The sequence below is a fragment of the Camelina sativa genome, chromosome 8 (genome assembly GCF_000633955.1).
Source record: "Camelina sativa cultivar DH55 chromosome 8, Cs, whole genome shotgun sequence".
Taxonomy (NCBI): Eukaryota; Viridiplantae; Streptophyta; class Magnoliopsida; order Brassicales; family Brassicaceae; genus Camelina; species Camelina sativa.
Window position 1 is genome coordinate 18,837,649 of NC_025692.1, and position 12,760 is coordinate 18,850,408.

Here is a 12,760-nt window from a genome sequence, read left to right on the forward strand (position 1 = left end):
AAAAAAAAAAAAAAAAAATTCAAAACAGAGAAGAAGAAGAAGCGAGAAAAGAGAGATGTCGAAGCCGAACAGAGAAGATTAGGGCTTTCGTTGGATTTTCAAATACCGAAATAAAATTAGTATCTTAGTCTTCTTCTTCTTCTTCTGTACTTGTGTTTCTCTCTTCTGCTTTTTGATAATTTAAAGGTTCGTTTTTTTTTTGTTTTTCCTACTGTTAACTGTACTGTTCTATGTTCTTCATATTGTCACTGTAATATGTCTGCTGTTTAATGGGTTTCGTTGCTTTTCTTTGGAATTATTGTGGGAATGTATCAAAATGGTTAATTGTTTTTTCCTTCTTGCTTCAGATTTGGGGTTCTGGGTTCTGTTTGGTTATGTTGGGATATCAACAATAGAGGAAGAATTAGGTTTCTGACTTTAGATTAGATATTACTTCTTTTGAAATGTTTTGATTCGGTGAAGAAGTGTACTTTATAGCATTTTGATCCTAAGTTTAGTTTCATGGATACTAATTTCTCATTGTAGTAGACTAATGACTAAATGAGTAATGATTACTAACTATACTAATCTTATTAGTAGACTAATTTGGTAAAATGCTTACTAACTACACTAGCTTCTTATTGGAGTGTAGACAAATGTAAAGTGTGAATTTTTCTTGTTGTGTTTATTGTTGCACTGTGATTTGATTCTTATTTTTTGTTCTTTAAAATGGCTTTAATGTTACTCCTGTTGGTGGTGGTGATTGGTCGTTAATCGTTATGCTCTCTTTGATTAGAGTGGATTTTATGCTTTTGGTTGATGTTTATTTCCTCACGGTTTGCTGCCAAGTTTTATTGTTTTTTCATTTAGTTTTGTTTTGTTCTTGTGTGTTGTTTATATAGGGTATAAATAGGCATGTCTTCTGATACGGCTAAGGAAAATGCATCTGTTGTCGACTCATCTTTGACTTATTGGAAACAAGATTTAGGAAACTCTGATGATCCAGGTAAATTGTGAAGCTGAGTCTTGTTATTCGCTTTTTCTTGTATTTTCTAATGGAAATCTGTGTTTTGTTTTGTCTGTTTTGTTGTAATCGTGTTTGAATATAATTTGGACAGAGAATTCAAGTCACAGAAGGAAAGAAGACCATAACCTGTCCAAGGTGGATGTTGAACGACGCAACTTTCCTGATCAACTTAAAAGCTCAAACCCGAATAAAGATAGTAAACCAGGGTACCAGACGAGATATTTCATCATCAAAAGTCTGAATTATGAAAATATTCAAGTTTCAGTCGAGAAAGGGATTTGGGCCACTCAAGTAATGAATGAGCCAATATTGGAAGGTGCTTTTCATGTAAGAAACTCTCCTTTTTAGTTTGCACCATTCTGTAATCTTATATTTAGTGTCAGGTATACTGAGTTTATAGTCTTTATGTAGAAATCTGGTCGAGTGATTTTAATCTTCAGCGTGAACATGAGCGGATTCTTCCAAGGGTATGCAGAGATGTTGTCTCCTGTGGGATGGAGGCGAGACCATATATGGAGTCAGGGAGGCGGTAAAAACAATCCGTGGGGACGTAGTTTTAAAGTAAAATGGTTGCGGTTGAGTGAATTGCCTTTTCAGAAAACACTTCATCTCAAGAATCCTATGAATGATTACAAGCCTGTCAAGATTAGTCGAGATTGCCAGGTATACCTAAAGTTTATTCCATTTGCATCACCTCCTATAATTTATGCATTGGTTGTCTCGAAACCATATAATGACTCAGGGCTAGAATAGCCTAAGGTTTATGGAAATGACTTGACTTATGTTCTTGAAATGTGTGCATGCTCTAGGAATTACCTGAAGATATCGGTGAAGCACTTTGTGAACTCCTTGATGCAAATAGCTGCGATGACGGGTTGCTCAATAGGTATCTCCTCGAAATTTAAGTGGGCTTTTTGGTTCTTACATCTGCTTTTCCTTGATTCTATTCTTTCACAGCTCTTCAAGGGATGATTATTCAACAAAAAGGTCCCGCGCAGAACCTCCGTCTTCCTCAGGAGATGAAGAGTATAATAACAATCTGTGGGGCCATACAGCCATGCCTTACCCTCCTGCGGTCTACCCAAACCAGGATGACCTCAGCAGATTTCATCTTGCACTACAGAGAGGATATGGAGTACACTCGGAATATCTCCATACATCATCAGGTGCATCTAACTCTCACACGGAGCAAGAAAAGTCTTTACGATTCAACTGGTGGGGTCTGCCTTTGGAAAGCCCTCTTGCGAGTTCCCTAACCGATGATGATTTGCTTAACATGGTAGTGGCATATCTGCTTGTAATTTATGCTGAGAATTTCATCCAATTACAGCTTCTTGTTTTCGAACTAGATATTTTTTGTAAGTTGTGCTATTTAGTTGAATCAAAGATGATCATGACAGACTACTGGAAACTTGGTGATAACATTTGTAGTATATTTCAAAATCTGAGCTATTTAAGTGAGCTATTCCTGATCAGGGTCTGGATCAAGTTTAGCCCTTTGGAATGATGTTACAGGGACTTCCTTCTGTTTGCTTGAGAAGCATCATGAGCTCAGGTTCTGTTCTGTGGTTTTCTAATTTTTGACAAAGTCTTGTGATTGTGTTTTTTTGTTGTTTTTGCAGTCTTATGAAGAATACCTTGAAACCCACAGCAGATGCATGAAACAACTTGATCATCCTGTCAGTATGTTTTATCCATCACTGTTTAACAATCATTCATTATTGCTATTTTTGGATTAAACTTCTGGCTCGATCTGATAATACTTTTTGAGTTTCCTTACTTTTTTACGAGGTGTATATGTCTTGATTCATTTTTTGTCATATTATCCTGGAGATGCTCATAACTTCATAATAATCATCGGTTGATTCTTACATGGTGAACCATCTTTTTCTCTGCAGGTGATGCCACAATCACGGGCCACTCAAGAGCCATCAAGTAAAACAGATGATGTGTAAGCTTGCGAAACCTTCTGATGAACCAAAGAAAGCTTCAATTTTCCCTGCAGTTTCCTGATTGTTTCTTGTCTTTGTCATTTTATCAGAAGCAATGGTTCATCAAAAGACAGGTCATCATCAAGAAAGAGAGGACGAGATTCATCCTAGAATTCAACTCCAAACTCCAAACTTAGCAGGATAGTATGGTGATCTGAAGAAGTTGTTGTTATGTTGTAATTCATGTTCATTTGGTCTGGTGGTTTATAGAAATCAGAAGATTGTAACTAAAAGTTTTTTCATTTGATTGCCAAAACTTGTACAGTTTCAAACTTGGCAAAACGTAAACTTTTGGAAACCTAAACCCGAAATTGGGGTTTGTAAGATCTTTTAGTTATAAAAGATGAGTTTCCAATCATACTTGGTACCGTGTTATAAAGTCATAACCGCAATAGAACTAAAATCTCCTTTTGCAACATTACAACATCTAGTCTCGATCTATGTATCTGGCTTGAGTCAATCAGAGATCTGTAGAAGATCCAGAGATGGATTTCAGTGTCTGGGCAGGAGACCCTCTCTCTGAGCCATTTCGTAGAGACCAATGCTCACAAGAACCTTAGCGTCAGCTGTTTTGCGCCAGAGCTCTCTGTATGGNAGTGAATTGCCTTTTCAGAAAACACTTCATCTCAAGAATCCTATGAATGATTACAAGCCTGTCAAGATTAGTCGAGATTGCCAGGTATACCTAAAGTTTATTCCATTTGCATCACCTCCTATAATTTATGCATTGGTTGTCTCGAAACCATATAATGACTCAGGGCTAGAATAGCCTAAGGTTTATGGAAATGACTTGACTTATGTTCTTGAAATGTGTGCATGCTCTAGGAATTACCTGAAGATATCGGTGAAGCACTTTGTGAACTCCTTGATGCAAATAGCTGCGATGACGGGTTGCTCAATAGGTATCTCCTCGAAATTTAAGTGGGCTTTTTGGTTCTTACATCTGCTTTTCCTTGATTCTATTCTTTCACAGCTCTTCAAGGGATGATTATTCAACAAAAAGGTCCCGCGCAGAACCTCCGTCTTCCTCAGGAGATGAAGAGTATAATAACAATCTGTGGGGCCATACAGCCATGCCTTACCCTCCTGCGGTCTACCCAAACCAGGATGACCTCAGCAGATTTCATCTTGCACTACAGAGAGGATATGGAGTACACTCGGAATATCTCCATACATCATCAGGTGCATCTAACTCTCACACGGAGCAAGAAAAGTCTTTACGATTCAACTGGTGGGGTCTGCCTTTGGAAAGCCCTCTTGCGAGTTCCCTAACCGATGATGATTTGCTTAACATGGTAGTGGCATATCTGCTTGTAATTTATGCTGAGAATTTCATCCAATTACAGCTTCTTGTTTTCGAACTAGATATTTTTTGTAAGTTGTGCTATTTAGTTGAATCAAAGATGATCATGACAGACTACTGGAAACTTGGTGATAACATTTGTAGTATATTTCAAAATCTGAGCTATTTAAGTGAGCTATTCCTGATCAGGGTCTGGATCAAGTTTAGCCCTTTGGAATGATGTTACAGGGACTTCCTTCTGTTTGCTTGAGAAGCATCATGAGCTCAGGTTCTGTTCTGTGGTTTTCTAATTTTTGACAAAGTCTTGTGATTGTGTTTTTTTGTTGTTTTTGCAGTCTTATGAAGAATACCTTGAAACCCACAGCAGATGCATGAAACAACTTGATCATCCTGTCAGTATGTTTTATCCATCACTGTTTAACAATCATTCATTATTGCTATTTTTGGATTAAACTTCTGGCTCGATCTGATAATACTTTTTGAGTTTCCTTACTTTTTTACGAGGTGTATATGTCTTGATTCATTTTTTGTCATATTATCCTGGAGATGCTCATAACTTCATAATAATCATCGGTTGATTCTTACATGGTGAACCATCTTTTTCTCTGCAGGTGATGCCACAATCACGGGCCACTCAAGAGCCATCAAGTAAAACAGATGATGTGTAAGCTTGCGAAACCTTCTGATGAACCAAAGAAAGCTTCAATTTTCCCTGCAGTTTCCTGATTGTTTCTTGTCTTTGTCATTTTATCAGAAGCAATGGTTCATCAAAAGACAGGTCATCATCAAGAAAGAGAGGACGAGATTCATCCTAGAATTCAACTCCAAACTCCAAACTTAGCAGGATAGTATGGTGATCTGAAGAAGTTGTTGTTATGTTGTAATTCATGTTCATTTGGTCTGGTGGTTTATAGAAATCAGAAGATTGTAACTAAAAGTTTTTTCATTTGATTGCCAAAACTTGTACAGTTTCAAACTTGGCAAAACGTAAACTTTTGGAAACCTAAACCCGAAATTGGGGTTTGTAAGATCTTTTAGTTATAAAAGATGAGTTTCCAATCATACTTGGTACCGTGTTATAAAGTCATAACCGCAATAGAACTAAAATCTCCTTTTGCAACATTACAACATCTAGTCTCGATCTATGTATCTGGCTTGAGTCAATCAGAGATCTGTAGAAGATCCAGAGATGGATTTCAGTGTCTGGGCAGGAGACCCTCTCTCTGAGCCATTTCGTAGAGACCAATGCTCACAAGAACCTTAGCGTCAGCTGTTTTGCGCCAGAGCTCTCTGTATGGGATGAGTCGGACTTTGATGAACTCACCATGTTCACGGAGTCCTGTCTCTTTGCCTTGCAAGTGTCTGATAGTTTCTTGTTCCACTTTTCCTCTGTAAAGAAACACGCTCATCTCTTCATCACAGCCTCCCTGAGCCAGAGAGACACCAAATGAATAGAAGCAATCAATCAGGTTCCAAACACATTCTAAGACTACGAGATAATGAAACGTTTTTGAATTTCTGCAGCTTGTTACCAAGACTACTAATATGAGACAGGTATACTAGACAACCAGAAGATGGTTAGAGCAACGATTACTTACTGGAGAAGGGAAAATCCTGTGACCTGTAGATGGGTCAAGGAAAGCAGTGAGATCAACCATGTCTTCTTTTTTCAGTTTTATACCAATCTCCTCTTCGACCTGATATATCCACGAAGCAAAAGCCATTTAACTTGCGCAAAAACACGAATCTCAGATAATTTTTCAGACTCCTTTTTGAGTTATATATACTTCGAACTCTCTACAATTTCAGGTTCCTTTGGTAAAACAACTAAAGATCCAAAACATATAAAGGAAAACTCGTTTGCAGCCACAGTATATATCAACTCAAAAACTGCTACAATATTTCATCTTAACACTCAATTCCTTTCGCAAAGTTGTCAACAAAGACAGAGAGGTACCTCACGAACAGCAGTTCCAACAAAGTCACCTTTATCATCATCCAACATTCCAGCAGGTAATTCCAGAAGTATCTTCCCAGTTGGAACCCGAACCTTCAGTATACCAAGTACAATGTGATATTTTGTTTCGGGAAAATATTAAACTACATGAAGATTAAATCGATACCTGTTCTGTAAGAACCGCATAAGATTCACCATCCGACTCCAAGAGAATGAGCACGGCTACAGCTGGTCCTCGTGCAAATACAATACCTGGAACCTAATGGCGTTTTAGCTTAACAAACTAGCATATATATATATATATATATATATATATATATATAATGACTACATTGGTTGAAACAGAACACAAGAAGATGATGATAAAGATACCTTCTGACCAGTTTCATTATCGAAAATACCCGCTTTGAATTTGAGAAAGCCAATTCTTTTACCAAACATATCAACTCCCTGAATTCATCATATCATTGAAGACCATTTTGATCACTACACTAGCAAAATCTCAATGTGTGTGTTTTAAGATCAATTTACCTGAATAAGAACTTGCTTTAACGTCATTGTCCCATCAGCTAAGATACCAGACTCTGATTCCAAGTTTCTTAGCCAATTCCTAAACAGAGATGAATCTATTGCATCCCTACACACAAACACAAAAATTGAAATCGATTCACTGAATTTTTATGAATTCTAGGGATTTCGAGAACTCACTCACCTGAAATCAGAGGATGAGATCCCCGGAGCTGCAGAGACAAGGACAGGCTCGTTGGGTTGGCTCGTGAGCGTGATGGATTGAGCGAGAGAGGAAGAAGAAGAAGATGACATTTTGCAGCGAAGAATCAGGTTTGCATGGTGATGAAGAAGACGAGGCAGAGAGCGTGAAGGACACGCGAGTAACCGCGATGGAAGAAGAGTAAAGCCAGCCATTGAAAGAGGCAAAGGCAAGCAATTCTTCTGACTCACACTCCTTGGGGAAGATGGAAAGTTCAACACGTGTCGAGTTTTAGTGGGCTTTATTTGTCAAGCCTTAGTGGGCTTCGAATCAAACAGTATAATCCCACAGCCGGCTTATTTGAGGTGAGTTATCTGTATAATACAAGTATACAAAAGCAAGTCAAACAAAAAGGTTTCGTGGTGTAGTTGGTTATCACGTCAGTCTAACACACTGAAGGTCTCCGGTTCGAACCCGGGCGAAGCCATTAATGTTTTAATTTTTTGCCTTTTATCATCGTATAAATCACAGAGCCATATTAACCACATTTTTGTCTAGTCTGAGATCAATATACCCGTGGAGCAGACACAAGAATGGTCTAGTCTTGTTAAACTTGAGGACTCACAAGTTTAGTCTTTACAAGGTTGAGTAATCATCGGGAGATGAGAAGGAGAAGAAGTCTATGGATGGTTGCATCATGAGACATAGGCGGTTGCAAGAGTATATGGCTTCATTCATTCATTCATCACATAAAACCGCAAAAGTGATGTTGAACCTCTCTTTGTATTTCATTCATATTAAGAAATGAGTATCCACAATATACATATCCTTTGCCAAAATTAATCGACCACAATGTCATACCACACCCCCCTTGAGAGACAGATTTTAGTTCTTCATAATGTTAGCCTTCTTTTTGAATAGTTGTCACCTAAGAGTACCAAGTCTTAATGTACAAAAAAGAATGGAGATGATTCATATAACTAAGAAGGATTTTTTTCTACGATCAGCTACGCTCCTGCGATATCAAAATCAAGTAACAAAAATTATCCACAAAAGCTATATAAGAAGCACTAATATAAGAAGGAAAATAAAGTAAAGTAGTGTCCTTTTGTATATTACCTGTTAATTTAGTTGCACCGCTGCTTCAAGCTTACCACTCCGAGAAGTCCATTGCCGGCTAGTTTCAGGAACTACACAGTGTTGTACCATCGGTTTCCTAGTAAACTTGCTTGTTTTCTGCAATGGAGTTAGTAGAAACAAGCTTCAGTCAATAGCTTATTACTTCATTCCCTGCTTGAAAAGAGTTCAGTTTGTTTTCCTTTGAGCCCTTATGTAAACCTTGATATGATTCTAAAGCTGGGACATAAAGTTAAATGAAATCATGAGTTGTATCTTTACTTGTTCAGGCTGAGCAAATCTTGAGTGAGATCCATTGTTTTGCTGGAGTTCGGATGATAAGGAGAGCTGTACATTAAAACGAAGTAAGAAAACAAAGGGTTCATCAGATAACTAGAGTACGATAAGAACAATCTCAAGTTAACCCATTGAGGAAAATAGAACGTTTGGGAACCGTGAATCGAACCTTACTGAAAAGGTCTGTTGGCAAATTTGGTTGAGCCCTCCTTTCTGAGTGAAACCTAAGCCCCTGAGTTTGAGTGTAAGAACAGTTTGAGACTATTGTAGGAGATATAGACACCAAGTGTAGAGAATAATCCATAGACAGACATACCACGGGAGTTGAAATTTCTCGCTTGCTTTTTGTGAACATGCCAATGTCTTGTCCACTTGAAAGTATCTGTTCAGTGGAAAATGAGCTCTCTATGAGTGTACCTATTAGTATGTAAGCAATAAAATGCAGCACGAGATAGAAAATGTTATACCTTATTATTAAGAGGCCGAGCTTTGAAGAGGTGTTTTCTATCATCATCCTTAGGTGTATCCATAGCTCTTGGTCTGTTAAAATTCAACTCGCAGAATTAATCACATTTCTATTATATAAAAGTTGGTGTAAGCAAGCAAGAGACCATAATTTTAATGTTATACCCTCATAATTTTTTTAATATCATACCTTCTTGGTTCTCTGTTAACACCGTCAAGATATGCTGTTGTATTAGGCTTATCTGACTCCTGTCAAAATGAAAAATTCTCTCCTTTAGCATCAGCACTTTGAGACTCATTGAGTGGTCCACATGAAAGACTGATTGATATAAAGTGATCTTGTAATATGATTTCAAGTAAGTTGAGTTGATGTATAACCTTACGATTATTATTTCCCTGATATGGCGACGTTGACACTGCTGATGAATGTTGCATAGCTCTTTCCGAGGTCTTCAAGCGAAACTCCTGATAAAACCACAAGAAACATAATCTTAAGTATTAATTCTTGACCCTGTAAAACAAAGAGAAAGACCAGCCCAACTTAGTTTTTAATGTTTACTTGAAATTCTGGTAGTTTAGGAGTGCTCTTTTTTCGAATGGGTAATGATGGAGCCTCAAAGATCTACAGGCAACACAACACATGTTTGAGCAGGGAATACAATAACGAAATGAGTTCCATGTTAAGTAATTAGCAGTTACTAACTTTTCGGTTCAAGGGGCGTGCTTTGAACCTATACACTGATGTTGAGTCCTGGTCCAACTTAGCATCAACCCTGTGCCTGCAATAATCCATTGGTGCAGATGTATGTAAGATCTGATTTTTACCATAACTATTGACTGTCAGTCAATGTCTAGGTCCTAACCTTATCCTATTTGCTCTATGTGACGTAGCAAAATCAGGCTCCTGAGGGACAGTAATCTTCATCCTGGCATGTAGTGAGTTTTTATCAAGATCCTGAAAACCATATAACAACCAATTGAATGATTAACACTGAAATGCTCTTTTTCAACAGAAAGGTTGATTCCATATGTTCAGGAATACACAAGAAACAGATAGCAACCTTCTTGAGTGACTTATGGACCAAATTCGTTTCCTGCGTCACTTCAGCAACCTGAAACAGAAGAGAGCTTATTTGAAGGTCAAACGCTTAATTCATATTTTCTTGAAGGAACTAGATACAAGGAAACTCATGGCTACAAGAAAATCGACCTTACGAAGTAGACCTCCCTCGAGCTTCTGTCTTTTAGCAGATTGCATTTCAGATCCAGATGAAGGGAACAAACCTTTCTCCCTACTTTCATCAACTTGCCTTGGGAGATCAACAAAACAACCAACTGTTAATTTCATTGATTTAAAAGTTGACAGAAGATAATATACCAAGAATTATATGTTTCCATAGTCACCTGGCATTATCTAGCTTTGCCAATAGGCTAGCAGTAGGCTTCATCAATGTTGAGCTTCTCGGTATAGGCCTGATGCTTGACTTTGGTCGGTATTTCAGTTTATCAGAAGGAGTCCGACTGCTTAATGTAGGTCCTGGTATAAGTAGAAGGAAGTGAGAACTAATGAGTTTGATCAATAAAGTAAAATACCAAGAAAAGGAGGTTCGACAATAATTCATAACCATAAAAAAACATAGTTGAAACACATGTGTGTTGTTTCCCCACAGTCATGTTAGTAAAAGTGATCACCTTTATGTAAGGACTCATTTGGATCTCTGTTCAAAGTACCACCTTGGATGAATGTAAACACCCCAGACCTCGTTCCATTTCCTGACACAAAAAACAAGATCCATAAATTGTAAAGTTTTCAATTTTATAGTTGGTTATCTAAACCTAAACAGTCCTAAAACCAGTAAACTAGTTTAGAGATGCACGAACACAATCCAACAGCATTCACCTGTTTCATTCACATCTTGAACATCTACTGGAACTTCCCCACCTTCTGATTTTGACAAAGGCTTAGTCTTGGCTTCAGACAAAACCTCCTCTCTCTTTAACAATTTTACTGCAAAAGCTGAAAAAAAAACATTAACACACTTCAATCCTAACATGACGACATTGGTCCTCTGCATTTGTAATAATAATAAATAAAAAAAATTAAAATCCTATCAACGAATTAAAAAAAAAAAACAGATTCCTAAACACAAATCACGATAACATCGAAGAAGATTATATTTCATTACCGCATTGCGTAAGATGACGTAATTAAAAATCCAAAATTTAGAGTACACACAGTTCCACGAAAACACAATCACAAAGGCAGGCGAGTAAGGAGGCGATACTTACGAGACGGTGGATAAGACTGAGCGGTCTCAAACCAAAGTTCAGCAGCACGAGACTCCAAAGCCAACTCCTCCCGAGTAAAATCAAACCAACGAGCAGCATCAAACTCATACTCCATATCGATTTCAGTCACTTCGAACACCATCATATCTGTATCCATATCCTCATCAAACTCCGACTCCGTCTCCGTCTCTGTCTCCATCTCCATATCTCTCTTTAAAACCTCCACTGTGAGACAATAAACGCAATAACAGTAGATAAAAAAAAACGAACCACTGGTTCCCTCACCGCAAGAAATCCAGGGAGAACCCTAATTTATGTGTGGTTTTATTATCATCATTGGGTTTTTTTGATGAGTAGAACACAGAAGGAAGGAGAAGAAGAAGAAAGAAGAAAGAAGTAAGAAATTGCAGAGTTAAGGAAATAAACGTCACTATTTTTTTCTTTAAAAAAAAAAAAAAAGCGACAAAACGGCAAATTTTTTATTTTATGTTTTCCTTCTACAGAACAACAAAACGACACCGTTGTATGAGCGTGCAGTTTTCATGACGTGGATTTATTATCTAGAAAACAAAATGTGTTTGAATTTGATTAGACTGATGAGAGGGATGGTGTGGAAAGACTAGAGTGCCCCTATTGAGTCAGAGAATGTAGGGGTGTTTATGTAGTTTGGTCAGGAAGTGACGTAAGGGTTTTTTTTTGGGCGTTCGATGAGTCTGAAATTTTCGGCGGGGAATCGAGAAATGTGGATTTTTATTTTCGATTCTGCCACCACCAACAGTTTTGCATTCGTTCGTTTGTCACGTTTTGACCTGGCTTTATCTATCACGTTTTGACTGTTTGATTTTTTTTTGGCTCAACAACAGCTTTTCATTCACCAATTCATGTTACACTAGGTTTATCCACCATTACAAAAGGTCTGACCCAACTTGGCTTTAAAGAGTATAACTTAGAGTCATAATTCTCAAAAGAAAGAGACTCGTTTGCTATTCTATCAGTCACACCATTACAAACTCTTGAAGAAAACACAAATTTCACCTCTTTAAATGTTAGAAGCAGTTCTTTAATGTCTTGATGCATTGGAGCAAAAACTGGCCAACTTTCATCATTATTCAACATGTTGACAACCGCCAATGAATCAGATTCAAAGATAACTTGTTTGTAGTTCAACCGAGACAACAACTTTTCATTCACCAATTCATGTTACACTAGGTTTATCCACCATTACAAAAGGTCTGACCCAACTTGGCTCTAAAGAGTATAACTTAGAGTCATAATTCTCAAAAGAAAGAGACTCCTTTGCTACTCTATCAGCCACACCATTACAAACTCTTAAAGAAAACACAAATTTCACCTCTTTAAATGTTGGAAGCAGTTCTTTAATGTCTTGATGCATTGGAGCAAAAACTGGCCAGCTTTCATCATTATTCAACATGTTGACAACCGCCAATGAATCAGATTCAAAGATAACTTGTTTGTAGTTCAACCGAGACATCATGCTTACGGCCATTCTCATCGCTTCCAACTCCACTTCCAAGACTGATCTTGCTCGTCTAACTGCTTGTGCTCCCAACCATATTACTTCTCCACGATGATCCCGAAGAACCCACCCAATACCATTCCGAGTACC

At 37.7% G+C, this 12,760-nt stretch overlaps 4 protein-coding genes and 1 non-coding gene across 10 annotated transcripts; 3 read left to right on the plus strand and 2 right to left on the minus strand.

Annotated features, from left to right (window-relative positions):
- Window positions 9–3,357, plus strand: LOC104707491 (30-kDa cleavage and polyadenylation specificity factor 30-like). Of its 4 annotated transcripts, none has more exons than XM_010423852.2 (9): window positions 9–186; window positions 882–985; window positions 1,098–1,333; window positions 1,418–1,669; window positions 1,816–1,892; window positions 1,964–2,285; window positions 2,629–2,689; window positions 2,905–2,957; window positions 3,048–3,357. In XM_010423852.2, the coding sequence occupies exons 2-8, from the start codon at window positions 895–897 to the stop codon at window positions 2,943–2,945; spliced, it is 1,080 nt and encodes a 359-aa protein (XP_010422154.1). In that variant the 5' UTR covers window positions 9–186; window positions 882–894; the 3' UTR covers window positions 2,946–2,957; window positions 3,048–3,357. The 4 variants fall into 4 exon arrangements, 2 of the variants coding, with proteins under 2 accessions (XP_010422154.1, XP_010422153.1); XM_010423851.2 differs by having other exon boundaries at window positions 2,629–2,685; XR_754654.2 differs by lacking the exon at window positions 3,048–3,357 and having other exon boundaries at window positions 1,964–2,685; window positions 2,905–2,947.
- On the plus strand, window positions 3,539–5,364 carry LOC104709678. Its single transcript, XM_010426249.1, has 6 exons — window positions 3,539–3,676; window positions 3,823–3,899; window positions 3,971–4,292; window positions 4,636–4,692; window positions 4,912–4,964; window positions 5,055–5,364. The coding sequence occupies exons 1-6, from the start codon at window positions 3,539–3,541 to the stop codon at window positions 5,113–5,115; spliced, it is 708 nt and encodes a 235-aa protein (XP_010424551.1). The 3' UTR covers window positions 5,116–5,364.
- On the minus strand, window positions 5,294–7,211 carry LOC104707490 (nudix hydrolase 14, chloroplastic). 2 transcript variants are annotated; one of them, XM_010423850.2, is made up of 7 exons: window positions 6,970–7,211; window positions 6,789–6,894; window positions 6,638–6,707; window positions 6,424–6,509; window positions 6,258–6,350; window positions 5,899–5,997; window positions 5,294–5,727 (listed from the first exon to the last, which is right to left on the minus strand). In XM_010423850.2, exons 1-7 carry the CDS (start codon window positions 7,179–7,181, stop codon window positions 5,497–5,499), a joined length of 897 nt encoding a protein of 298 aa, XP_010422152.1. In that variant the 5' UTR covers window positions 7,182–7,211; the 3' UTR covers window positions 5,294–5,496. The 2 variants fall into 2 exon arrangements, with proteins under 2 accessions (XP_010422152.1, XP_010422150.1); XM_010423848.2 differs by having other exon boundaries at window positions 6,424–6,516; window positions 6,630–6,707.
- On the plus strand, window positions 7,380–7,453 carry TRNAV-AAC. Its single transcript has one exon. It is a non-coding gene; the product is annotated as a tRNA-Val (tRNA).
- Window positions 7,731–11,549, minus strand: LOC104707492 (protein TPX2-like). Of its 2 annotated transcripts, none has more exons than XM_010423854.2 (17): window positions 11,134–11,549; window positions 10,745–10,852; window positions 10,537–10,617; window positions 10,249–10,381; window positions 10,055–10,154; window positions 9,906–9,956; window positions 9,708–9,799; window positions 9,548–9,623; window positions 9,404–9,466; window positions 9,223–9,309; window positions 9,035–9,093; window positions 8,847–8,919; window positions 8,696–8,761; window positions 8,549–8,611; window positions 8,365–8,430; window positions 8,086–8,202; window positions 7,731–7,981 (listed from the first exon to the last, which is right to left on the minus strand). In XM_010423854.2, exons 1-16 carry the CDS (start codon window positions 11,336–11,338, stop codon window positions 8,089–8,091), a joined length of 1,437 nt encoding a protein of 478 aa, XP_010422156.1. In that variant the 5' UTR covers window positions 11,339–11,549; the 3' UTR covers window positions 7,731–7,981; window positions 8,086–8,088. The 2 variants fall into 2 exon arrangements, with proteins under 2 accessions (XP_010422156.1, XP_010422155.1); XM_010423853.2 differs by having other exon boundaries at window positions 10,745–10,861.

Coding starts and splice junctions, on each gene's coding strand:
- LOC104707491 (XM_010423851.2), top strand. CDS start 895: ATGTCTTCTGATACGGCTAAGGAAAATGCATCTGTTGTCGACTCATCT. Junction 1,334..1,417: donor TATTGGAAGGTGCTTTTCAT/GTAAGAAACTCT, acceptor GTCTTTATGTAG/AAATCTGGTCGAGTGATTTT. Junction 1,893..1,963: donor GATGACGGGTTGCTCAATAG/GTATCTCCTCGA, acceptor ATTCTTTCACAG/CTCTTCAAGGGATGATTATT.
- LOC104707490 (XM_010423848.2), bottom strand. CDS start 7,181: ATGGCTGGCTTTACTCTTCTTCCATCGCGGTTACTCGCGTGTCCTTCA. Junction 6,708..6,788: donor TAAAGCAAGTTCTTATTCAG/GTAAATTGATCT, acceptor TGATGAATTCAG/GGAGTTGATATGTTTGGTAA. Junction 5,728..5,898: donor ACAGGATTTTCCCTTCTCCA/GTAAGTAATCGT, acceptor TCTCTGGCTCAG/GGAGGCTGTGATGAAGAGAT.
- LOC104707492 (XM_010423853.2), bottom strand. CDS start 11,338: ATGGAGATGGAGACAGAGACGGAGACGGAGTCGGAGTTTGATGAGGAT. Junction 10,862..11,133: donor TCAGTCTTATCCACCGTCTC/GTAAGTATCGCC, acceptor TTTTTTTTTCAG/CTTTTGCAGTAAAATTGTTA. Junction 8,431..8,548: donor CAACAGACCTTTTCAGTAAG/GTTCGATTCACG, acceptor TTTAATGTACAG/CTCTCCTTATCATCCGAACT.